The 27802-nt window shown below is 34.9% G+C and overlaps 1 protein-coding gene and 1 long non-coding RNA gene across 2 annotated transcripts; one reads left to right on the forward strand and one right to left on the reverse strand.

The window, feature by feature from the left end:
- The first annotated feature begins 357 nt into the window (after positions 1 to 357).
- On the forward strand, positions 358 to 12284 carry LOC146449575 (integrator complex subunit 4-like). Its single transcript, XM_085101732.1, has 11 exons — positions 358 to 866; positions 2050 to 2117; positions 2638 to 2676; positions 2991 to 3176; positions 3507 to 3646; positions 5201 to 5390; positions 6157 to 6692; positions 7506 to 7804; positions 8629 to 9416; positions 9696 to 9816; positions 11040 to 12284. The coding sequence occupies exons 1-11, from the start codon at positions 458 to 460 to the stop codon at positions 11252 to 11254; spliced, it is 2991 nt and encodes a 996-aa protein (XP_084957858.1). The 5' UTR covers positions 358 to 457; the 3' UTR covers positions 11255 to 12284.
- Positions 11257 to 13580, reverse strand: LOC146449576 (uncharacterized). The gene is made up of 2 exons (XR_014860672.1): positions 11676 to 13580; positions 11257 to 11482 (listed from the first exon to the last, which is right to left on the reverse strand). It is a non-coding gene; the product is annotated as an uncharacterized LOC146449576 (long non-coding RNA).
- Positions 13581 to 27802: the final 14222 nt, after the last annotated feature.

The following is a 27802-nucleotide window of genomic DNA, read 5'->3' on the forward strand; positions in this document are numbered from 1 at the left end:
TTTAATGAGTGAGATGAAAACCTTGGTTAACTTTTAATCGGAGATTAGTGTTAATCGGCTTTCGAACAACCAGGCCTTGGGCTTACCGGAAACCACTGTACCTGGTAAATTTTTTTCTGAATTTTTGGTGGGTGTGTGTTCCTGTTCGCATAATTCTAATTCCGTTTCAAACCGAAAAAATAAAATCCGTGCCTTTCTTTGTCCTAAACGAAAAGCTAATAACTTCAAAAGTCTGCTTTGCGTGAAAATGCGTGAAGCAATGCGTGCGCGTGAAGCAGTTCGTGACGCGACCGTGAAGCATCAAAATTGATTAGTGTCCAACCTTCCTCTGTAACACCAAACTGAGGCTTCCACAAAATCCATCATGGCGGTCGAAGAACACAATATCATGTTTGGTTCTTCTCTATCGAATTTCCACAGCTGGAGGTAGTAAGTCTCCGCATATCTGTCAGAAACCATGAAAAGGACTAACCCGGATTATTCCACGACAGTTGTCGAGGAGAAATCTTCAGAGACCCTCGATTATGGTGCCCAGACGCAGCCGGTATTGAAACTCAAGCGAAGTGGTCAAACTGTTGATGCTTCGAAAAGACTTGCTTTTGAGCTTTCGCAGTACTCAACGCAGCAAGAGATCCTTCAAACGCTTGTTGATCTTGAAAAGGAGCTTCCTGTAGAGTCGTTGGAAGTTGCTGAATTCGTGATTAGAACTTTGTGGGAGAGGTTTTACGAGACTTTGGACACTGCTGTTAGGGTCAAAGTAGTTTCTTTACTTGCAAGCGTTGGAAGATTTCCTGGGTTGAATGTTCACGCGGTGATTGAAGATTTGATCAATCTTCTGAACACAAACGACGAAAGCAGAAGTATAGGTAGTGTGATCCATCTTTTGCTGCATTGTATGTTTAGTTATAACAAATATACTGGAGGGTGCATGGGGGACGGACTGAAACACCAACCCTCTCCAATGCCAATAAAAGAACGGGCAAGATTTCTTCATAACCCTATACATTAATTATGAATACCATTTATTTTTTATTTTTTTTACTCAAACTCACTTCATACTCATCATTGTTGGAAGAGGATTAGTGTGGCAGTAGTGCGTGTATAATGTACAGGGCTGTGTAGAAATCTGTGTAGAAATTTTAGTTGAGTTGATTTAAATTGCTTTGATTTAAAAGGGGATACCCCCGATAGGGATAACCTCTGGTATCTCCTGTTAATGGTATTGATGTTTACATTGATCAGATTGAATAAAGCCTTATTATTATTATTATTGTTATTATTATTATTATTATTATTATTATTATTATTATTATTATTATTATTATTATTATTATTATTATTATTATTATTATTATTATTATCTTTCCAAAGAAACACCAGTCAAAAGCTGGTTGAGGAGGTGGGGGGGGGGGGGGGTGGCACACCTTGGAATATTTGGTGGGGGTGTGCCTCCCAGTCGTTCAAACCTCCAGCCTGTTTAAGACCAATACCCATTTTACAATAGCTGTCAAAATTCTGGCACGCTGTGTGGCTTATACATGTAGCTATTGTCTATAAGAGTACAGACAATAAAAATTATGTCAGATGTAACGTGCACGCTTTCTCAATGGAATATAAATTCCAATTCCATGTTATTGTAAAAATCAAATAGACAGCAGGTATCTATGGTCTATACTCTATAGACCATAAAATGACACTATAAAATGTCCAAAACTCTGCAGTAAAACCACTCAGATCCACTTGAGTTTTGAACATTTTATGATGTCATTTTATGGTATATAAGAGTACAGACCATAGAAAACTGCTGTTGATTTGTTAATTTTCAGAGCCAGCCGTTAAAATCCATACTCATTTTTACACCTACTTGTAAATTGTCTCCAGACTTAAGACCAACCACTGTCATACTAACCCTCTTAGATGGACATGTATATAGAGATTATACAAGCCTTTCCCAAAGCTTTCATTACACTAGTGTCATATCACTAGATCCTGACTGCCATAACCATTACATTCTAATAATGATTAAAAAGTAGCTTAATCTTTTCATAGAATCTCACAAAGTACGCGCTCAGATATTTCACACTCTGTTGCAACTTGGAAAGCTGTTTAATGGAGAGGTAGGTTACATGTTATTTAACTTTCACATGGCTAAGAACAAAAATTATGTACAAGAAAAGGAGACTTTTAAAAGGTATGTCTGGTACCATTCCCCGGATGTCTGCCAATCTCACAAGGCCATCCCCCTTTGTTAGCCTGTTTACCATTGTCCAACCCATCCACTGCAGATTTTGGGATTACAAAAAAGAAAAGCTAATTTGATATTAACATAATTTTATACCTCCCAGCATTGATAAAAGCCATACAGCAAGTGGGGTCACCCAATTCAAATTTAGTGTAGGCTGTCATGGATGCTTTTCAGCAGACTTCAAACAGAGCTTCAAATTATCATTTTGTAATCATAGTAGTTTTCAGCCCTAATGATGCTGGGCTTCCCCCTTCCTCTTTGGTTTCATATACAACCAAGCACCCTGAACATTGAAACTGCAACAATGGCAAATAGAGAAGAAAAAATGGTTGTCTTACATTTTGCAGAATTCTGTTAGGGCTTCTTATATTTTGTTGTTTCTTTTACCTCAGGCAAAGATTGTTCGCCAAATTGAGAAGACTGCTACTCAGGTAGTTTTGCAACTGTATTATTGTTTGTTTGTTTTATTATTCATTTGCAACTATCCAACTAACTACTAGGAAAGACGGTTGCTTAATACAAGAGGTGTAAATGTCATGTTTGCGGTTATTTTTATTAACTACAAAAACAAAACGAAAGATGCGAAATACCACTTTAAGGTGATGTTTCTGATGTTTTGACGACTCCATATATGTGTGTTCACGACAAGTAACTTTTCTTGCTCTTGTTTTAAATGTCAAAAGATAATGACTGAGTAGTATCTTTCAGTTAAACTTGTTGTTTGCTTTAATTTATTTCTATTTAGCATCTTAAAGATTCACATACTTCTGTGCGATGTCAGTGCCTCTCTCTGATTGGCCATCTTTCTCAGGGATTAGAGCATTCCCCAGCTTGGGTTGGGTCAAGCTCAAAGGGTGATGTACAAAGTTTGCTAGCAAGCTTTTCAGTGGACAGTGACCCTAGAGTACGGACAAGTGCCTTACAAGCTCTGGTAAGTTAACCTGTTTAGGCCTGGAATGGCTTCTCGGTCAGACAGAACAGCATCTGTTTGTAGAAAGTTCTATACACATTCAATATAAGGGATTGTGGGAGCTGATGTATGCAATAAACAATTTAAATTCGTCTCAGAAAGCACTTGACCAAAGTTACATTGTAGACTCTGGCAAATTTTTTTTTTACAATAATTATTGTTTAAAAGACAATTCAACTCAAGTCGAGAATGCAACCTGAATTTATAAGTTTTAGTTTGTTATTGTTGAATACTTGATCACTGATGTATTTTCAAACTACATTTAAACCAGGCTCTTGTTTCTCCTGGTAGCTCACGCTTCATGAGAGAGGCCAGTCTTTAGACATGGCAGTGTATGACCAAGCATCACTGGCTTTGGATGACGACTATGAAGATGTCCGATTGGTGGCCATAAAGTTAATTTGGGTCTTCAGTCTTGCAGACCCTGAGAGGTGGGTACAAGACTTTAGGCACCAATGATGACCAGGGACTAGATTCATGACATCTTCCTAAGTATGTAGATGTATTTTAGTAGTGACCAGCATTCAATTTGTCATTACAATATTCACTGTTGATCAACCACTCAGGTTGTGAGAATAATGGAAATGATCACCAAGGACAAGTTGTTTTGATGTGTAAACAAATTCTCCTCACTGGTACCATAAGAAATGTTTGAGAACAGTTATGAGAAAATGAATATTGATATCGGGGCTTGACCATAGCCGTTGTTGGCATAACAATCGGCTATTATCAGGAAACAATACTTAGGAAACATCTTAACTAAGGAAGACTTCATGAATCCAGCCCAGGATCTGAGTTCTCCGTATAATATATTTGTTGTTGGTTCTCGTCCCTGCTCCGAGGGTTTTTCTCCGGGTTCTCCGGTTTTCCTCCCTCCACAAAAACCAACATTTCCAAATTCCAATTCGACCTGGAAACAGTGGATGGAAGAACCACCCTGTGGAATCCACTAAAATTCTCATTTCCCATTAATATCAGTATAATTATGATCAAGTTCTCCCAAACCTAATAATAATAATAATTTACATTTGCTTAGCGCCAACCTCTATGTGGATATATTCGGTTGCGCTTCACAATATTGTTAAAATAGAATTATGTTAAGAGCAACTAAGAACACAAGAAACTATTAAAAACTTCAAGCCCATACAATCAAAGGCAGTGATTACCTAGTCAATAAACTAGTTAAAAGACAAGACATGAATAAAAATCTATTTAAAGGCGTAAAATTAAAGAAATGAGTTTAACAGCAGTCTTGAAAGTGTCCAATGTCTTAATGTTGCGAATTGTTGAAGGTAATGCATTCCAAAGATAAGGTGCCGCTGACTGGAATGCACGATCACCAAGGGTTGGACGAGTCTTAGTGCCAGGTACCTCAAGTAATAAAGACTCGTTTGACCTAAGAGAGTACCTGGATTGCTTTTTGATGCTAATTAATTCAATCAAATGATTAGGAGCTAGACGAGATAAGCACTTAAATGTCAAAAGTAGAATCTTAAACTTTATACGGTAACTAATCGGGAGCCAATGAAGGTGACAAAGCAATGGTGTAACATGACAGAATCTTGGTGTTCCCATGACCAACTGAGCTGCGGCATTTTGGAGAAGTTACATTTCTAAATTGCATTTGAGATACACAGAGAAAATGTTTTCAGTTTTGTTTAGATTACATGTACGGCTGTATGAAGCACAAAAAAACATACCAGATTCCTGTAGAATAATAGCACAAGTATGCAGCTTAAGTTTAAACTGAACAAAAAATGCATTGACTAAATGATGTTTTTTTTTAATAGACCATTTCCGAGTTGCTTCGAACCTCATTATGAAAGCGAGGCTAAGTGTAAAGTTTTTGTTATGAAAATTAGTTTTGATTCAAATGCATACAAATTTGATTTTCATATGAAAAGTTTTACACTTAGCCTCGCTTTCATGGTGAGGTTCACAGCAACTTGGAAATAGCCTATGACATTTCTGTGGTTTTCTTGTAGACTTGTCAAGCTACCATCCTCAGATGATGCTCGCCTTATTGATGACGCTTTTATCAAAATTTGTCACATGGTGAATGATTTGTCCATGAATGTGCGTAGTGAGGCTGCACGTCTGTTGGGATCACTCCATCTTGTCAGTCCAAAGTTTCTGGAGCAGACTCTGGATAAGAAGCTTATGTCTCACCTAAAGGCAAGTCAAATGATGATTTTTAAAATCAAATCAATCAAACTTTATTCACCATACAAATGCAAAATACAAAATTCATAGAAGAAAGGTTACACGCAAAACAGAAAGAAAAAGAAAAGAAAAGAGGTGAGGAAGCTTATTTTTGTACGCAAGTATTTTTTCTAAAGACTTTGTATTTGTCTCGAAAATAAAGTGAAAATCAGTTGACCGTGCAAGGGATAATTTTTCTTCCTAAGATGTTTCACTGAGGCACTCTATTTGTATCATGATCTACAAAAGTGTTTATTGTGTTTCCCACCACTTAAATATTACATGAACATTTCCAAATTCACTTAAGATCGTGGTGACTACGCTGCAATTGTGCCCTTTCTCTTTCATCAAGAAAATTGCTGTTGTATGATGTTGTGGTTCAAAACATTTGGGGGTTAAAAATTTTCAAACCAGTTTGATTTTTATTTCCCTTTATCTCAGATTATGAAAATGAATACTGCATAAAGGAAAATAAAAATGAAACTGGTTTGAAAAAAATTAAACCACAACATATACATGTATTATGAGTTGACCCTCAATATATCATTTTACCACATAGCCACTTCTTTATTAATATCCAAGAAATTCATCTATCCCGGAAAGAACTAAATTATTAGTAACCGTGTTTCCAGATCAGGGTCAGAGATCTACCCAAAAGCTTTGTCATGAGCAAGCGAATCCAGTGTACAAAAGTTTTTAGAAAACTTCTTTAATCACTTCTTTATTCTTGCATTTTTAGAGGAGGAAAACTGAACATGAGAAGCGAAAGGAGATTCATGCAGCAGGTGGGTCTGACGAGGGCTGGAGCACTGGGAGAACATGGGGTGATAAAGCCCCTGAAGCTGAACTGGATCCTGAGGATGTCAGTCTCATGAGCAGTGGAGCATGTGGAGCTTTTGTTCATGGTCTGGAGGATGAATTCCTGGAAGTGCGCACCGCTGCTGTGGACTCGCTTTGTGAATTAGCCTATCAGAATGCACCATTTGCTGTGCTTTCATTGGATTTCTTGGCTGACATGATGAATGATGAAATTGAAAGTGTGCGATTAAATTCTATAAACAGTCTGCGTAAAATAAGCCAGCATATTCAGCTGCGCGAGGATCAGCTGGAGACACTGCTAGGTGTGTTGGAAGATTTCTCTAGTGACACCAGGGAAGCTGTGCGCGAGTTGCTGTGTCACTGTGTCTTATCCACAAGGGCAAGTTTACATGCTGCCATCCATGCTCTACTGGGGAATTTAGCAAAATATCCCCAGGATAGAGCATCTATTTGGCGGTAAGTACACAGAAAGCAGCTTGGAGGCATTTTTGTCAACATGAAATAATAATAACCATACTAATAATAATAATAATAATAATAATAATAATAATAATAATAATAATAATAATAGACAGTGTGAAAGACAGTGCTCTTGGGAAGTGTGAGAATGCTCCGCAGAGTCCTTGGTATCTAAAGTGACTTTATTGACACCTGGCTGAGGATGGTAACACCACCAGCATTTGTGCTGTGAACAGTTATATCATCATCATCATCATCATCATCATCATACCACCTAGCACAACATAATAAACAACACTAAAGAAAAGTACTGCTCAGTAGCTTTCATTTGAATGGTCACACTTTTCATTTACAGGCTTAAAAGTTAGAATCACCTTGTACAGCAAAATAAACAGCACCACAGGAAAGTACTGCTCAGTAGATTATGTTTTTTTTTTTATGTGGAAAATTCAGTGTTCCAGATAACTTTCAAAATCAGAGAATCAATGAAGAATTTTGAGGAGTCAATAGCTCTGGTTCTCTCTAAATCTTCCTACGTTTGCCATTTATTTTGTCGGGTCAGGAAGCTAGGCTTCTTGGATTTTTGACCTGAGATCGCTCTCTTATCTGGAACACTGGAAATGAAGAAACTTGAAACTTGAAAAATGTAAATGAGAATGGTCACACTTCAGAATTTATTAATGGTTCAGTAACTTAACAGCAATACATACCTCCATGTTTAATTCAGAGACAGAAATACTTCCTAAACATAAACAAGAAAATAACAAGAAAATTATAATTTTCTTTTTATTCCTTTCTCTTTATTCTCAGATGTGCCAAGTTTCTAGGGGAGAAGCATCAACACCTTGCATCATCCCTTGTACCAGAGCTTCTCTCCACTCATCCATTCTTTGCCACACCCGAGCCATCCATTGACGACCCAGCCTATGTGGCCATTCTTATTCTAGTCTTCAATGCCACAGCTAAAAGTCCCACCATGTTGACTATGTTTCCTGATCACACTACACGTCACTATGGATACTTGCGTGACAGCCAGTCTGAACTGGTGCCTCATCTTGACATAGAACAAGGGGATGTCAACTTGGGTGAGAAAAAGGCTGAAGCAGAAGGTAAAATAAATAAATAAATAAATAAATAAATCACTTTATTTAGGTGTCAATGTATTTAGCGCAGAGCACTAATTGCGGACACTTTCCAGATTGAATTGGAAGTTAGGAATGTTGGTTTTTGAGGAGAGGGGAAAAATGGAGTACCCAGAGAAAAACCTCTCAGAACAAGGACCAGAACCAACAACAAGAGAGAAATGAGAAATGATAGAGTAAAATTCTGAAAACATGTATATCAAGACTGTTAAATTTGATACCATTTCCACCAGTGTTCGACACTAACGCTTGCCTGATTGCCCGGGACAAATAAGATATCTCTGTAGGCTTGTTAAACTCTTCTAAAACTTGCCCGATCGGGCAATCACATTTCTTGTTCCTGAAATTAAGCAAACTAAAGGGAGAGTACTGCTCAGTAGCTTTCATTTGAATGGTCACACTTCAGGATTTCACCCTCAGACTCAAAAGTTAGAACCACCTTCCACAGCACCACAGGAAGGTACTGCTCAGTAGCTTTCATTTGAATGGTCACACTTTAGGATTTCACCCACAGACTCAAAAGTTAGAACCACCTTCTACAGCTTAATAAACAGCACCACAGGAAAGTACTGCTCAGTATCTTTCGTTTGAATGGTCACGCTTTAAGATTTCATATACAGATCCAAAAGGTAGAACCACCTTCTACAGCATAATAAACAGCACTTTCATTTGAATGCTCACACTTTAGGATTTGATCCACAGACTTTGTTTGGTTAGTCCAACAAACTTCGCAAGTCGCATTTTCTTTTACTGTCGACAATCACCTAACTGGCTTTCTTATTTGTTTGCAGGGTCACAAAATGCAAAGAGCTTTTTTGAAAGCGTTCAGATGCGGCTTATGACTGTTTCATCACGGAACCCAGTAAACGTGCAACAATGTCTACAAACAGCTATTCAAGACCTACTTCATGTAAAGAGCATCGACTCGTGTCTTTCTGTCGATGCGGAGTGTCTTTCATTGTACCTCCAGTGTCAGCGAATGGTACTCCAAGCTCAAAATGATAAGATATGGAACATACCAGCAGCACTTTGTACTCATCAGGGGTCGGGTTTGAAATCCCTGGTCGAAAACATTCTCTCAACTTCATATCGCATTGAACATACTTTCTCGGGCTTGAGTCCTCAACAAATCTTCCTGCTCCGGCAGTTAAGGCTCATCGCGCACGCGTTACAGATTCTTGTCACGCAACGCTACAGCAGCGCGCGTGAAAGAGGTTTGAACTCCATGCTTCAAGTATGGGAATCATTTTTGATGAGAATCAAAACCTTTTCAAATTTTATCAATGCTGAAAACATCAGTACAGATGCCTTCTGTGCGGGTATAGTCTCCTTTCCTAGTTTCTTTGAATCAAACATTACCAACCCTTCAGGAGTGATAGATTATGTTCACTCAGTCATACTTCCTCATCAAGTTGCATCACTTCAGTTGACTACAAGTTTGCGCCAAGCATCTGCTGTGTTGAACGAACCCCGCGGTGGGTCGGACAATCCCCTTTGTTTTTCTGCTGGCCTGACATTGGGAATCAATGTTGAAGCAATGTTGGAGAACGTGGCGGATGCAAGCAAGATCAGGGTACAGGTAGGCATTGTGTGTAATTTCCTCGTGCGTTTTTGTATCTTATGAGTGATTAATCACTCAGTTGATCTGCAGCCCTCGTATGCTCCGGTTGGTTGAATCTCTGGCGCTCTGAAAGAGTTTTGAATCTGTTCGAATTTTCATCAAAATCAATGATAGTCCTAACTTGTTTCACGGTTAATCAATTTCTTACAAATTATTTGCCTTATTCTCTTGGTCCATCTTTCTTACGTTTATGGTCAGGAGAATTTAAGGGTTAATCAATTTACTTCATCTTGACAGGTCGTGTTCCCGGATTTAAGCTGTCATTGGTTCATTCCCAAACGCGATGACCTTCACGATTTATCTCCGAACAAGCAACGACTTTCTACGACTGTCATCTTATCGCATACTGGATGGTCTGGTAAGTCTTCTTCTGTTACTGTCTACCCCGCTCCTTATTTTCCTCCATTCCTTTAGTTTTATGAGAGACTGTTGTTTATTAACCCACACAAACTTCAGCCGTTCAGCTCTGCGCACCCGTGGTGCTGTTAATTTTGTTAAAGGTGGTTCTGATATTTTGCGTCTTCACATTCTCTTATGTAAACTGCTACGCTATTCTTTCCTGTAGTGCAGTTTATTATGTTGTACAAGGTAGTTTCGACTCAAACACAAAATCCTTGGCTTCTATTTTTCCGGTTACTTTATGCCCTGCTTTTTTTTTTTGGGGGGGGGGGGGGTGGGAGGAAGGGGGGGCAAGGGCAAGTCTTCCGTGAATAAGCAACGAATGACCGTTTTTGCATTACAAACGGGTACTTCATTAACCAGCTGCGTCTAAGTAGATGTATAAACAGACAAGAAATTAAGACCATGCTACGAAGATGGATTATCCAATCTCTTTAGCAGGCCCCCATTTAAACCAGCATAAGCTGAATTGTACCTGCCTGCATAAATATCGCTGATAAATAAATAAATAAATGAATAAATAAATAAATAAATAAATAAATAAATAAATAAATAAATATAGCAGCACCTAACAGAGGTACTGTTTGTAATGCTGTGCGAGGTAATTCTTAAGTTGGTGTGGCTCATAACTTAAAGGTTACAAGTCCAGCTATAATATAACAGCAGCTCCTTGGTGGAAATTCAACAAAATTTGACAGATTTCTCCTTGGGATTGTTGTGGAGGTAATGGACTAAACTAAGTCTCAGTCTTTTTCTGGCCTTCAACGCGAAGGTTACAATTCAAGCCATAATTTATATGAATTCTTTATTAACAAATGCCAAAAGAAACATCCCCGGAGTCATACGTCTGGACTTACAGTTTCATATAACTAACTACTATAAAAAAGAGCTAATCCCAAACTATTGAGAAATGTGCAAAGACAGTTAGATAAAATTGGAAAGGCATCTATTCACAAAACAGCGTTTATGACGTTCAGTTCTGACACGTGGCAGGATGTAAGGGTGTCCCCTTTTCCTAAGGCTTCTTGATCTCTGGGGTGGAAGCAGTTCATGAAGGGGATGAGTATTATCAGCAGCAATTTGAGAGTATTTTCCTTCGTGGAAGTTATTAAAAAAAATTACAGATTTCACAACGAGGTTTTTGAAAAGGTACTGGGTTAATTGAAGTTTCTCCTACTCCAGAGCCAGGACTGATCGAGGTGTCGCTTGTTCTCAAATACACACCTGATGTTGACGAGGAGAGTGTATTGAGCCTTGGGTCACATCCAGTCAGCGGCACAGATAAAGAACCCAAGGTTGTGAAGAAAACGAAGAACACTACTGATAGTCTGATAGATGGTGTTATTAACCTCTGCCCTCCCGTGCAAGTGTGTATCATGCCCAAGGCTATACGATGACATTGTGTACCTACTGCATTGAGGGGGTGGGGGTGGGGTGTATTTCTTTCGCTTTCCTGTCCAGCGTGAGGAAATTGTTATAAAGTGTTGATGGTAGTTTAATTGAATTATCAAACTTGCGATTATAACAGAAAATGTTTCTTTTGGTAACGTGTAAATTGACTTCGACGTTAAGTGAACACGTGATTATACTAGTAATATCATTTGCACGTATGAGAAAACTGGTTGCTGCCTGAGGATCGAAAGTGTTCCCTTTATAAATTAATTCGCATACCTTTCAGGCAATCGCCCTGAAGATGATCGACACTCGATAAAGGAAAATTCTTGAAAGTTATGTTGTTGACATTGATTACCCGGGTTGATTATTCTTATTATTCGCGATTTCGTCTCGAATTCCACATAGTGCCATGTCTGCCTTCACTTTATCGATTACAGTGGTAGCTAACAAGTCGTACAATCTGTCAAATTCGAAAAAACTCGAGAAGTAATGTACAGTTGCCCTGTAGTAAGAAGAGTGGTTCGCTCCGATGGGGAATGACTAAGGAGACAACATTCAGGCTACGGTTATAATTTGAGGACTACCTTATCCGAAAACCAAAGAACGCATATACAAGGCGTGTGTTTGTAGAAAAATGGTCTTACACCAGAACTTTGGCAGACCATAATCTTGCCGAAATCGATAAACGAATTTCCAATCATGCAATCTTCCATATCATCTCTCGTTGGCATTTTTTTTCAGCAGGGTAAAACTGCATGAACAGCTGAGCTTAAACATTACACTTGAATGAAATAGGTAATAAATACGCGATAAAATGTTTGAAAAAAGTTTCCGAAATTTTCATCGTGTAATTATTACGCTTACGCTTTTTAGCCTAGGTGATACGTTACAATTGGGGCTCTGCCCTGTTCGTCTCTCCGGTCACGCCACAGCATTGTTATTCTTCTTCTTTTTCTAATGTCATATGTCAATATTTATGTATTTATTTCCTTGTGACGAATTACAATAAACTAAACTATTATTTCATTTCCATACCATCGGGTGGTTGGCTGGTTCGCTAAATATTTGAATGACACTTTAATTGTTTTACTGGATATTAAAATCGTTTTCAAATGACAAGCTTGACATGGCAACATTTTATTTTATTTCAGATTTTTCATTACGCGACTTTCAACATCCCAGTGGGTTGTTATACACATTATTTGTGCATTATACTGAGTTGTCTTGCTTCACGTAGGCACAATAGGCCACTTTCAACCTTCCCTTCCTATTCAGTGTCACTTCCCTCCCAGTGGCAGTATTTACTGCCGTTCCAGTATACACTCTTTTTTTTTTTTTTTTTTTTTTTTTTTTTATAAGAACGTCTAATTTTGGAGCTGAGGCTGAACGTTCTTATATCTTTGCGATTTGAGGCTGAAAACGTTCTTAAGATGTTCGTAAATTACACGGTATACACTACATGTATTTCAGTAGATCAATGCGGACGTGACCAAGAAACCTCTCAAAGTACATTGCCTGCTGAGATATGGTGTCAAGAACTGCTGATTATGACAAACTGAGATGTGTGTCACCATTGTTAATGTTTATACGAAGGTATTTTGGTTAATTTACATTTGTGACCTTGATTTTATATACAGATTTTCAAAATAAATGCTTAATCGACTCTCAGCCTGAGGAATCATGTGTTCCTAATACGTTCTTGAAATTTTGCATAATCTCAGCCTCGACGTTCTTATAAAAAAAGGTTCTTATAAAAAAAACGGAGTGTACTAGTTTTAAAATATGTTAGTTCAGAAGATACGCTGTTTCATGCAAACAACTAAGTCGGGTACAATTTAATAAAACTTTTACTCGTCTTGTAGCCAAGAAACTGCGCTGTTTTAATTACACACCAATGCACGAAATGATTGCAACAAACGTTGTTAAAAGTCTTTTACGATGAGGATTATGAACTCGTTTTTGAACTCTTTGTTAAGTTCTTTCTCATGTTGGCACGTACAAGCAGGGGTCTAATTTGTATTTTTTATTTACTGCACATGATCGTTTTACATAAGGTTACAGTGCGTAAGAAAGGAGTGGAGAAGGGCATAATATTGTTAACTTATTGTATGCCCTTTAAAATTACGATACAATAGTTGTTAAGATAGAAAAAAAAAAAAAAGGAAAACCAATTATAAATAGAGGACAAGAAAGGCGGAAAACGTTTTATAAGGTTGTGTAGTAGTGATTAAAACTGAGCAAAATAATACAGCTCGTTTAAGTAGTTGTTTTGTTGGTTTCCGACGAATAGATATAGCAATATCATTCCAGTAATAGCATCCAATAATTGTTGGGAGTAGTATGGCACATGAGGGGATCAGCGCCTTTTTCCAAAATATGGTTAATTTTTTGCGCTGATATTTTTTTAAAAAAAATAGAATCAATTGTTTTTCCAAGTCGAAATATCCTCAAGGCATTTTCAAAAGAAAACTTTTTTGGAATTCTATATTAAAATATCCACAAAAGTGCGTTTAAAAAATCATCATATGGAATCAGGAGTCATTTCGACGCTTGGGTGTTATTTGAATAAATATGGCTCAGGCGAAGCGACGATGGAGTTACCGCTTTTAATTGCGCAGATAATTTCCCAAGGTCAAATCCAAAAGGCTTAAAAAGAAACCGCTTATATATAATATGGAGAAAATTCCAGAAAAAAAATCTAATCCTATATATATGGAAAAATTATCAAAATCTGAATTATTAGAAATCATTTATAAGCAAAGTGAGAATGTTGCTGCATTAACAAAACAAGTGAAGCAATTAATCGAACGAAACAAACCAGTTCCAGCCCCGAGAACGAAAAAAGGTATGAAGCGACCTATTCCAGCACCACATAAAAATGTCAAGCAAATGATTAAAGAATATGAGGAAAATATTATTACACCAATTCCACCTCCCCGCACTAAAATAAAGCAAGTGAATATAGCTTTAAAAGGTTATACTGAATCATATGAGGTAACAGTAATCGATGATAAAGATCCATTAGTTCAATTGCAAAAAACAAGACAAAAACTAGGATTTTATATCAAAAACATATTAGAATCCATGAAAGGTTTGAAGTTTATTGAAACTCTGAAAGTGACGTTTGAAAAAACAACAGGCGATATAATTATATCCAAGACGGCATATTTTAACAATAAGGCTCAAACGATCATCAACCAAACAGAAATTGCTGAAGCACTAAAATTGACTGCAGAGCAAATCTTGAATAGGATAGCTCAATGGATATCAGAGGGTTCAGGATGGATCATAAAATCAATCGACAATCATTATCTGAATATTGTACGATATAAACCAATGAAGGGTTCATCGTATCTTAAACTGCCAATTGAATTACAAAATAAGAAAGGATTAATCAATCTGCAGAATAAAGACAATGAATGTTTTAGATGGTGCCATGTGAGACATCTTTGTCCAATGGATAAAGACCCGCAGCGTATTAAAAAATCTGACCGAAAATATGTTAGTGAATTGAATTATGATGGAGTTGTATTTCCTGTTTCCATCAAACAGATAAATAAAATTGAATTACAAAATTAAATCAATATCAATGTTTTCGGTTATGAGAATAAACAACCATATCCACTTTATATATCAAAAGAAAAGTTTGAAGATCATATGGAATTATTGCTTATATCTGAAAATGAGAATAAACAATTTGTGTACATCAAAGATTTTAATAGATTTATGTTTAACCAAACCAAGCATAAAAATAAGAAACATTTTTGCATGCATTGTTTGCAGTGTTTTAGCACAAAAGATGTGTTTGATGTCCACAAAAAAAACTATTGTAATAAATGGTACACAAGCTATTAAAATGCCAAGTAAAGATAACAACATTTTACAATATAACCATTACCAAAAGCAATTACCTGCTCCATTTGTAATATATGCTGACTTTGAAGCTTTAACAGAACGGATACATGGTTGCCCACAGAATAATGATAAATCTTTTACAGATGCTTATCAAAAGCATACAGATTGTGGATATGGGTATAAAGTTGTTTGTTGTTATGATGATAAGTATACCAAACCAGTGCAATTTTATCGGGGAGAAAATGTGGTGTTTAAATTTATGGAAAAAATGCTAGAAGAAGTAAGGTACTGTAAAAACATAATAAAATTTGAATTCAACAAGCCATTGAAAATGACTAATGTTGATGAAGAAGAGTTTCAAAAAGCTGATAAGTGTCATATTTGTGGTATATCGTATAATGACAAAGATATAAGAGTCAGGGACCATTGTCATATTACAGGTTTGTTTAGAGGTTCAGCACATCAAGATTGCAATTTGTCATTTAAACTCACTGGCAAGATACCTGTGGTTTTTCATAATCTGAGAGGATACGATAGTCATTTTATAATGCAGCAGATTGGTGAAATTGTTAAAAAACATACATATGTGAATGGAAAAGGTGAGGAGTGTCAAATGAATGTCAATGCCATTCCAAATAACATGGAAAAATATATGGCTGTTATGTTGGGAAATAGTTTGGTATTTATTGACAGTTTTCAGTTTATGAGCCAATCACTTGCTAATCTTGTTAACAATCTTCCAAGAGATGCTTTGAAATACACGAGAGAATTTTTCAAAAAGGATAAATATTTCAATTTGATGACGAAGAAAGGTGTATACCCATATGATTACATGGATAGCTTTGATAAGTTTGAAATGACTGAATTACCATCAAAAGAAGAGTTTTATTGTCAATTGAATAATGAGCATATTTCAGATGAAGATTATGACCATGCAAAAAAAGTTTGGAAAACCTTTAAAATAGAAAATATGGGAGTATATCATGATCTTTACTTAAACAGTGACATACTTTTATTAGCAGATGTTTTTGAAAATTTCAGGAAAACGTGTTTGGAATATTATAAGTTAGATCCATGTCATTATTTCACAAGTCCGGGTTTGAGTTGGGATGCTATGTTAAAAATGACTGGTATCAAATTAGAACTTATGACTGATATTGATATGTTCCAATTTATTGAAAAAGGTCTAAGAGGTGGTACCAGTTACATTGCTAATCGATATGGAAAAGCAAATAATCCCTACATGAAAGAGTATGATGAAAAAGAACCATCTTCTTATATCATGTATCTTGATGCAAATAATTTATATGGTTGGGCTATGTCACAATATCTTCCAACAGGTGGTTTTAAATGGATGTCTCAAAATAAAATCGATGAACTTGACTTAGCTAAGTATGATTCCTCATCAAAAAAGGGATTAATATTGGAAGTTGATTTGGATTATCCTACCTCACTACATGATCTTCATAATGATTTTCCATTAGCACCAGAACAAGTTTGTGTAAAAGAGAATATGTTGTCGAATTATTGTAGTACGATAAAAGAAAAGTATAATATTTCCATTGGTCAGGTTCATAAATTAATTCCAACTTTGTCTGAAAAACGGAACTATGTATTACATTACAGAAATTTGCATTTATATCTTGATCTAGGTTTGAAAATAACCAAGGTTTATAGAGTACTTGAATTTGATCAATCACCATGGCTAAAACAATACATAGATTTCAACACTCTTAAAAGAACTAATGCCAAAAATAGTTTTGAAAAAGATTTCTTTAAACTTATGAATAATAGTGTATTTGGAAAAACAATGGAAAACCTCAGAAAAAGAGTTGATGTAAGGTTAGTCACTGATGAAAAGAAACTTGTTCAATTAACATCAAAACCAACCTATGTTTCAAGTAAAATTTTCAACGAGAATCTAGTAGCAGTTCATAAGATAAAAGAGACATTAACCCTAAATAGACCAGCATATGTTGGGATGTGTATTCTAGATATAAGTAAAACACTAATATATGATTTTCATTATAACTACATCAAATCCAAATACGGAAACAGAGCAAAATTATTATTTACAGACACTGATTCTCTAATGTATGAAATTCAAACAGAAGATTCCTACAAAGATTTTTGGGACGACAAAGATAAATTTGATAACAGTGATTATCCAGAAGATAGTCCATTTTATGATGCTAGTTATAAAAAGGTAATAGGTAAGTTTAAAGATGAAGCGGCTGGCAAACCGATAACAGAATTCATTGGTTTGCGTAGTAAAATGTATTCATACACCAAAGATGATGGCACCAACAATAAAACTGCAAAAGGTATTGCGAAAAATGTGATTAAAAAAGTCATCAAACATGAGGATTACAAAAATATATTATTCCACAACGAGCAAATGTATCATAAAATGAAAACGATTAGAAGTGATTTGCATATACTAAAAAGTTTTTCACTAAACAAAGTTTCATTATCATGTTATGATGACAAAAGGTATATACTAGATGATGGGATAAATAGTTATGCCTATGGGAATAATTTATGTTTTAAAAAAATATGATATAATATATAATATATATATAATGAAAGTAAAAAGTTTTCAATATAAGCCCGAGGAATTTTTTCTATTAAGAATGCTGAAAAATGTTATTCCAAGGGGTATAAAATTAAATAAAATTATTGATGAATTAACAACATGTGTAATATGTAAAAGACTGATTTATTCAAAACGAAAATATTTTGAATATAATAATGAAGATTTTTCAATTGTATCTTTTTCAAAGTTTGTTGGTAATTTCAGAAATGCGTTGAGGGATATAATAGTGTTTTATTATATCGATGAAAATCTTTATCAAACAATGCATGTAAATTGTATGAGAAATAAATGTTTTTCAAAAGAACAAATTGATATGAACGTTAGATTATCAAAGTTTGATATAAATGCATGTAAAAGTGATAATATGGTAAAATTTATTTTTGAAACAAATCGTTTTAAATTGGAAAATTTTTTATACAGAAATAAAAAAACAAATGAGAAAATTAAATTTGAAAAATATTATGAAATAATAAAAGTAGATGATGAACATTCTGATTATGCGATAAGATATTATTATGAAAAGCCACTACCAATAGATATAAATGAATATGATTCATTTCCAGAATCAGAAAATGAATCAGAAAAATGAAGAGATTAGAACCTAATTTTTCAAAGAATCAATAACATATTCAATTAATAATTTAATTTTTCGATTTTTCAAAGGTTGTAAACATTCACATATTTTAATCAATGGTGAGAAAAAGCCATTTTCTCCAATTATGAATTTTTCTTTCAAATATTTTAAACGATCTTCAGTGATATATCCGAGAAGAGTTTCATCATTTCGATAATTATAATATCTCAACATATTATCAAATATTTCTGAATTACATTGGCGATTATATTCATAACATTTGTATAATAATTCGATGTAAAGATCACTCATATAATAATAATGTACATTTCATTTTTTATACGGTTTAAAGAATTGTCACTATTATAAAATATGATAGAAATTTCTGATAAAAAACGTGATTATTCGTTTGTGGCAAATAATCATACCAATAAAAAATTTGTAAAAGCCATCAATTGTAGTAATAATGAGGTGACATACTTTAATAGTATGTATGCTATTCAACAATATCTTGGTATTAATGCAGGGATAGTAAAAATGGTTTGCGAAGGTATTAACCACTGCAAAACTGGAATTTCCAAAAAGAATGGTATTTCTTACAAATTTGAATATGTGAAAAAAGAAGATATGCCGGATGATTATATCAAATCATCAAGAACAGGAGAAAAAAGAATGAGATTATTAAGCGATGAAGAAAAATGGGCTAAAAGAACATATACCTGTGAATGTGGTCAAACAATGAAAAATCAATATAAAAATTATCATAGAAAAAAATGTGGAGAAAGAAATTAGCTATTTTTTAAAGTTTATTCGAAGACACATTTTACTACAGTTATTAAATTTCAAAAGATGGTGATAATTCATTTTATCCTCATCTTCATCAGATGAATCATCAGACGAATCAATGGAAGAATCAGAAGACTCATCTGAAATGCATTTTTTTTTCAAAGATCATAAGAGCATCAGAATAATCATCAATTTCATTATCGTAAACACAACTTCTTGTTTCAGTTACTTTATCATAAATTTTCTTATAGTCGAGACCGCTACTATATTTAATCATTTATAATAATTTATTTTTCCAATAAGGATCACGAAAATTTTTTTTATTTGATTGCAAGCCAACAAGATCAATTAATTCATCAAAATCTTCAATGATACACTTCCAGGAGTGTGTGTCATCATGTGAAAATGCCAGTTCATTGAACAGTTTTTTTTTTTTCCAATCTATATTATCCATATATAATATATGATATATTAATTTCTGTTTAAACCATTAAAGACTTCAACGGTATCCAAGAATTGAAGTCGTCACTATATCCTTTCCATTTCACTAAAGCTTGTTTTTTCTTGTGATCTTTCCGGATGACTTTGTCAATTCTAAAGACCTCTTGTTTTGCTTTTAACAATTCAGCTTCATAAAAGCTGCCTTGTATCTCTTCATTATTGAGATCTTTCAGTTTGTAAGTGATCGGATTGGTGTATTGGATTTTGTCGATGATGAACACTTCTTCAGTCCCATTTGGTGTATAACCTTTATCAAATAGCTTTCTTTTATACTTTGATATCCTGACCTTGTCACCTACTTTAAACTTAGGTAATTTTGGTTGCCTCATATCACCATATAGGTTGAAGTAAACAGTTCCTTTATTTTTCTTTTTTCTGGCTTCTGTTGGTGTCATTTTGATTGAACTGTGTTTAGACATATTATACTGTTTCAACAACATGGGTAATATATCCAGGTACATTGTATTGCCTTGGGCAGTGAACTGCTTCCACATCTTGGTTTTGATTGTTCTATTCCATCTTTCCACCACTGATGATTTTTCTTCATTTTCTGTTGAATAGAGTTTTATGTTGTGTTTATGGAGTAAGTCTTTCATATGTTTGTTGTAGAACTCTGAGCCTTTGTCAGTCCATAGATACTCTGGTTTATCCCCTTCTTTGAAAATCTGTTGGAATGCTTTGGTTACAGTTTCACCTTTCTTATCTTTTAACGGAACAATCCAGCCGTATTTCACTGAAGATATCTATAACCATGAGAAGATACTTATGACCTTTGTTCCATTTACTCAACTGTTGCATTTCAACAAGATCAGCAGCCCATATTTCATCAACATGATTAACAATAACACGCCGTCGAGTAAAGTTACGCTTTATGGGTTTATGCAGCTCATCAGCTAACGTTTCTTGCCAGTTTTTACTCGACGGCTTTTGGCGTTTTTTGAAGCTCCAAGTCCAAGCTTTTTCTTTGTGGCTATTGCAGCTTGAGCTAAGCTTGTACCCCAAGGTCTTTCACGATAAGGTATTTCAGATATTCTTTGTAGCATAATATCATCAGCTGCGTGTTTATCGGATAATGATCTAGCATTACTATAATCTATATCATGTTGTTGGCAAATAGCATCTAGTTTATTTATTGGTTCTCGATAATTGGGATCATTTGATGCTAATCTTTCTTCTAATTTTGTGCCAGGTCCACAATAATTGTATTTTTTCCCCTTAGGAGTTCTCATATGTAATTCTCCAAGTTTGGATAGTTGTTTTTGAAGATCGAAACCACTCCCATCGAGATCCTTTCTGTCAGTAACATATTTTTTCTTAGGACGTACTTTGGTAGATAACTGATCAAGCATTTCAGAACCTGTCTTCTTTATAAAAGGAGTAGCTTTTTCTAAAGCATAATCAAGAGCCTTCTTTTGTAGCTTGGGATTTCTCAATGCTTCAGATCCGTAATATCTACCCATTTCTACAGCATTTTTACCCAACCATGGGATACCATGTTGAATTAACATATCAGTACCAGTTGATGCTAAAGTATCCATTATGCCCGCCCCTTTGGGCGGGCTGCTCCGATTCCCTGATTTTGTTTAACGAATTTGGTTTTTTTTATCCCGCATTCTGCAGAAGTACAAAAAACATTAATCTATTTTTTTTTTGTTTGGAAATAACCAGAAGGTTCAACACATTCAGTTTGTTTTTTCTGTTTAACACAATACGATTTTACCATTTATACATATATATTACACAATATTTTTGAAATAATTTATTATGAATTCATGATTATCACTATCAGTAGTATTCAAATGGAAATTGGTATTATGAATTGTTTCTAGAATCGATTTTCCTTTTTGTATTTCAAGCAGATAATAGAGACACCAATATCCACATAATACAGAATCTCGATCTTGAATTTCATCTGATGAATATATCAAAGGTTTACCACTTGTTGCAAGATATTTTTCCACTTCTTTTGGCATAGGTAATCCGAAGCTGTCAAAATATTCAGCATATTTGTTTCCATTTCGATATGCAACCCAATGTGTGCCTGATCCGATATAATCATCAAGATTTATGATCCCCACTTCATTGTTTCTGATGGACATGGGTAATTTATCTTTGCTGAAAACTCCTCTGAAATATTTGATACCAAGCTGTTTAACCCAATTATTAAGATCAAAATTGCTAAGCGGAGTATTAATAAATTCTACAAGATATCCCCGATTAGTGGAATGTTTTTGAAAGGACTGTTTTTTCCCAGTAGTAACCCTTTTCCTTTTTTGGAGGTTTTTTTTTTTTACTCCCATGCCTAGGGTTGTTTCCAAGTACCATAAAATGGAGGTGGTGGTCTATAATCAGCTGGAAGAACCAAACCACCATTGGTATTTTTGGGAACATAAACTGGTAAAGACCGTCTTGATCTCTCTCTGTCCACTTGCAACCCTTTTCCAGTCAATGCATTCAACAATAAAGGAACGCCAATTGAAGCCAATAATGTACCCAATAAACCACCTGATTGACTTTTTGTGGGTTTAATAACAATCTGTCCACCAGTATGAATTGCATTAACGATTTGTTTCTTTTGTTCATTTGTCAACCAATCTTTATAGTTTATCAATTGATCAACTTTATTTTGTGGAATTAAGAACCCACCAACCTGTCCTTTTCCGAATATCTTATCAACACCAAGACTGGCAAGACCAGATAATGCTCCAGTAGCCAGTGGACCAGCAGCTTTTGAAGCTAGACTTGTTACAGCTGGAAGTGCCCTCGCACCAAGACTGAATAATGATGACCAAAGGCTCCCTCCCATTTTGACTGCTTTTCGTATCTGTGTTTTTGATATTTTAATGTCAGAACCAGTACCATTTGCCATTGATTTTCTTAATCTATTTATTTGGGTTTTGGTTAACATAAGTTGGTCAGGTCCATTTAGTTCATCATGTGATAATCTGATTGTTATTGCTGAATTATTTCTCAATGCTTTTGCTAATTTTTGTTTTTGTCCTTGAGACAATTTTACACCATGTGAATGATAGCTTGTCATATCTTGTATATGATATGTGTAGATAAAATTATATTTATCTGAATAAAAGCTTGCCGTCTTTCTGCACAAGTTCAGCATTTTGTTCGTATAAAGTAAGGGCATAAATTGAATAGTTTGCATTTGTGGCACCTGATAGTTCATAATGAAATACCAGTTTCGTTGTTCCATCTCTAATATCCGTCTTTTGTTTTGTTAGATCAAAGTATAAAAACCCGAATAATGATTTGAAATTAGATGTATTCAAAAGTGTGCCTTGTCCATATTCATTGTTTCCATGAACATACTTTAGTACATCTCGGTAAACACGTGTCATATCAGTTGATGGGTTGTAGTGCACATCAGGATATTCATTACCATTTGCAACAACCAGATGAGCAGATGATAGTGCTCGATCATTAGCAACATTGAATGTGCTGTACAAGAAAGGATTAGTCGTTTGTGCACCAATATTGGCATCATTGATGATGAACACAAACACATGTCTTGGTCGTTCGATGCCAGTTGATATTGTAAATATACCAGATCGTAGTCTAGTACTCAATGATCGCTCAATGTTTTCACGCAGATATGTCCATTTATGTGGTTTCATAAACTGATCAATGTATAATGATTGTCCTTCTGAATTGAAAGTTATTCTTGGCACAACTAGTTGCATCCTCATTATCATAACACGGCACGCAGCCCCAGCTTGCCAAATAAGATTATTATCTGATTCAATTTGTAGATTTATTTCCAATTTTGTTGAAGGAAGAAGTTCATCTCGTAGTGCCTCAAAAAATGAATAACGATTAAGAGTAATTTCTGTTGTAACATCTGCTGATAAACCCAAAAGTGCTTTTCTTGCAGCAAACCCTTTATTGTAATTTGCCTGAGCAGGTCTTTCTTCAGCGTGTCGTTTTGTATCCAAATAAAATAATTCATTTGCTGCTGTTGATTGGGCGTATTCTTGACTGTATTCTAGCAAATTTTTGATATTAACTGCTTGATTTGCATCGTTACAGTCATAAACTTTCCGACCATTTAGTTTAACATCGAAGTTCTTGATGAATGAATGAGATCCATTAACGATCCCATTGTGATCATCAGCCGCAATATTAGCGTTAGCCATTGTTTGTGCTTTGAAGGTCATTGAGATTCTGGCATTATACCAGTCGAAAGGTGTTACCTCACCCGTGTTGTCAACCACAAACCTGTATCCAGTCTTCTTCTGAGATGCATCGTTAGCTGGAGCGGTAGTATTCAGTGGTGTTACAAGTTCGAAAAAGACATCTTCATAACGTTCTAAGTATTTTGGATTCCTGAATGATTTCATTATACTATTATATTACACAATTTTCCTCATTATGATTTTCCCACCAGATATTATCTGATTCACTCGATCTGCTATTTCCATATCAGAAAGTTGTTTTGTTACCTTTGGCTGAGTGGACACACTAGTAGGTGACAAAATTGAAGGTTGTTTTTTACTCAATAACTGAACTATCTTATCTCCGGCTTTATTCCCAATATGCTCTCCAGTTTTTGTAACAGCCTTTGTAGCTGCTGTTTTAACTCCTTTTTTAGCTAATTCTTTGGTTGTTTTTCCGAATAATTTTGATGCAATTGATGTAAATATATTCCCACCAACAATTGATTCATCGTAAATATTCTTTCTAACATAACGACCCATTTCTGGGTCAAATCTTCTTTTGAATTCACTTTGTCTCATTATACAATTTCATTACACAAAACTTGAACGTAGAATTAAACTCATAAACCAATCTATATTATTTAAATCAATGGGTCTGTTTAATGCATCCGTTACCGTTATTCTGATTTCGGATATAATATTCTTTGATACTGGACTGAATAAAGCTCTTTTCGGCTCAAAAGTAAATGGAAATGATCTTCTTAAATTATCTGTTGGAATCATTATTAATGTATTTGTTAATACTCCATCGCTAATACTGTCAGTTATAAGATCACAATTTATGTTTATGACATCAATACTATTGGTTATATTTGGAAGTTTGCTGCTATATTCAGTCTGTGTTATTATTTTGGGCTCAAAACCGATCAGATCACCGAATTTTGAATTGGATATATCTAATCTCCATTTATTTCCAAGTTCGACAAAGACACGATAACTTGATAAAACAAAATACAGTTTGACAGCTACACCATTAGCTGGTTGATCATCGTTTTGTTTAATGGCTTGTGTAATATAATTATTGAGATCATCATAACTGTACATACCATCAACAAATGTGATTGTTTCCCAATTGGCTCCACTATCTTTGGAGTATTTGATTTTATTATTGTTGTTTTTATTATTGATATTATGCCATGAATAAGTCATTGACACACGATTAACTGCTAGTTCATGTTTCATATTGCTGTCAAGATGAATTGGTGGATTAAACTTGATTGAAAAGTCTTCAGGCTGACTCCTACCTATTTTTTGACGATTAACGGATGATATCTTTATTTCTCGTTCTTGCATATATATCATTAGAATACATAATTCTTCAACAGCTCAATGAGTTGTTTATTGGAAATCGTCCCTAGTTGATTCAATTTATGGGCAATCTGTGAAAATTCATTTTTAACGGAGTTATTCCCAGCTAAAATGGATCCGCCGAGAAGTTCCATTCTGTCAAGTAGGTCATTTATATTATTGAAATATACAACTCCTGATCCTATTTTTTTGAACTTATTACTGGTTTTATGGATTGGAATTTCACTCAGTTGGTTTAATTCATTGAAAACCATTTTGGCTATATCACTGTATTTCTTTTTTGAATTGAATCTCTTTGTGAGGAGATCAATGGTGTCAAAATCAACCTTCTTATCAAGCACTTTTTGCCCATCTTTTGATGCAATAAGACGTAATTGTCCCATCAATTTGGGGATATCAATCATGAGACCACCATACTGACCATATTGATTTATCTTATACGCATTCCGCTTTGGTTGTGTATGCAAGCCTTTACCACTGAGGGTTTTGAGACCTTCAGGGATTACTGCAATCCGATCTCTGTATTTTTGCAACGCTTTGATTTCTCTGGTCAATAAATCGATTTTGACTTGATTCTTGGTTTTACCTTGACCTTTTGATAAAGGACCTTTTTTTCTACCAATTGCCTGTATTGTTTTACCAACGTATTCATCATAATCATCAAAATTAAGCGAACCATCCTGAATACGATGGAATACTGAACTAGGCGGAATTAATTTATATTTCATCATTGTCTCAATTTCATCATCATCGAATCCCTTGTCTAGATTTGCTTCATATGGTGATTTCATCATAGCTGGTTTGTAACCAATTGGCAGTTTTGTTTCTTGTTGTGGTTGTGGTTGTGGTTGTGGTTGTGGTTGTCCAGGCTGAATTGCTAACATCTCAATGTTCTCCAAACCTGATGTGATTGCTTTTTGGTTTTTCTGCAATTGCTTAATCAATTTATCCTGTTTGTCGTCGATTGTTTGTTTTGTCTCTTCCTGAGCTTTAATTATTGGTTTGAACGTTTCTGATAAACCCTGTTGTAAATCTTGTTTATTATGCTTGTATTCTTTCAACGTGTCTCTTACCTCTTTAGTAAGGATTCCAGCCTTAATCTTGGCTTCAGATATTTGTTTCAATCGTTGGATATCCATTATACTATTTGCTTACATAAACTTATCTCAACTTATCTCAACTTATCTCAACTTATCTTTCAGAAATCATATACAAATCCATATTAATATTGTCTAATAAAATAGTATAATGGATATACCAAACTATGACAATGAAAATGAAAACAATAATTTCAAACGGCTTTATGGATTCATGCCAAATGATACATTCCGAATGCTTATCTGTGGTAATACTGGTTCGGGTAAAACTAACCTTCTTTATCACATGCTTATGAAACCATTACTCTACTATGATCAGATACATCTTTATGCAAAAAATCTAGAACAAGCAAAGTATAAAGATATGATTCAAAAGCTAAATGATATATCAAATAGTGTTGGTTATGATGTGATAGTTTATAGCAATGATCAGATAGTTCCAGTTGAGAGTTTAATGGATGATGAATCACAAAAGATTGTCATATTCGATGACTTTATTTGTGATAAAAACCAAAAACCATTAATCGATTATTTTATAAGAGGTCGGCATAAAAACTGCTCTGTTATTTACCTTAGTCAATCATTTTACAAGACGCCAAAGGACATCAGGTTGAACTGTTCACATTTCTGTGTCTACGACTTCCCAAGCAATAATGAACAGAGTCTGATATCCCGTGAATTGGGAGTTGATAAGGGAACATATATTAAAGCCACCAAAAAACCATATTATTTTCTCTATGTGGACAGACCTATGAAAGTTGTAAAAAGAAACTTTTACGGAACAGTCTAATCAATAAGTATAATGGGAATTTTCAATGATGAAACAACTTCTACAACAGGTTCTGGATCAATAGGACAACAAGGTCCTCAAGGACCTCCAGGCGTTGGTTTTATACTAACAGATAATGGTGATTATAACTTACAAAACAAAAAAATGGTTAATGTTAAACAAGGCACTGATCCTAATGATGCTGTCACAAAGAGTCAGATTCAATTGTTGGATGGAGCACAATCAGGTACAGTCGTCAATAATAAATCAGTAATTTACAGCAATACTGGCAGCGTTCATACCAATAGTATCTATCTACAAGATATACCAGACGGTGCTGGTAGTTCTAATGATGTTCGATTAATGACTGAGCATCAGTCTTATGAAAACATTCATCTTCATATACCAGATTTGAAAAACTTTGATGGTTATGGTGGACGAGCTAAAAGCGAAATAATGGTCACATCAACAGAACAACATATTACCGGACGGAAAACATTTTTTGATATTAATGTATTAAAACCTGATAATGACAATCAAGCAGCAAATAAAAAGTACGTTGATGATTCTGTTAAAAAAATACCATCGCCTGATTTATCAGGTTATTTGGAAAAGAATGGATCATCACCAATGACTGGTAACTTGAATATGAATAATAATAAGATAATAAACCTTGCTGCTGGTACTCAGGAGACTGATGCTGTTAATAAATACTACGTTGATCAGAATTTTCTTAACCGTCTAAAACCTGATGCATTGGATGGTGATCTAGACATGCGTGGTCATACAGTTAAATTTCTGGAATTATCGAGCGAGCCATCAGCTGCTGCTCGGG

The sequence above is a fragment of the Pavona decussata genome, unplaced genomic scaffold (genome assembly GCF_977016875.1).
Source record: "Pavona decussata unplaced genomic scaffold, jaPavDecu1.1 SCAFFOLD_602, whole genome shotgun sequence".
Taxonomy (NCBI): Eukaryota; Metazoa; Cnidaria; class Anthozoa; order Scleractinia; family Agariciidae; genus Pavona; species Pavona decussata.

Bases quoted from the DNA above. Each gene is read 5' to 3' on its own strand.
- LOC146449575 (XM_085101732.1), top strand. From the start codon at position 458: ATGAAAAGGACTAACCCGGATTATTCCACGACAGTTGTCGAGGAGAAA. The intron at 2,118-2,637 runs GTAGGTTACATG...CTTTTACCTCAG, and splicing joins GAAAGCTGTTTAATGGAGAG to GCAAAGATTGTTCGCCAAAT. The intron at 7,805-8,628 runs GTAAAATAAATA...ATTTGTTTGCAG, and splicing joins GAAAAAGGCTGAAGCAGAAG to GGTCACAAAATGCAAAGAGC.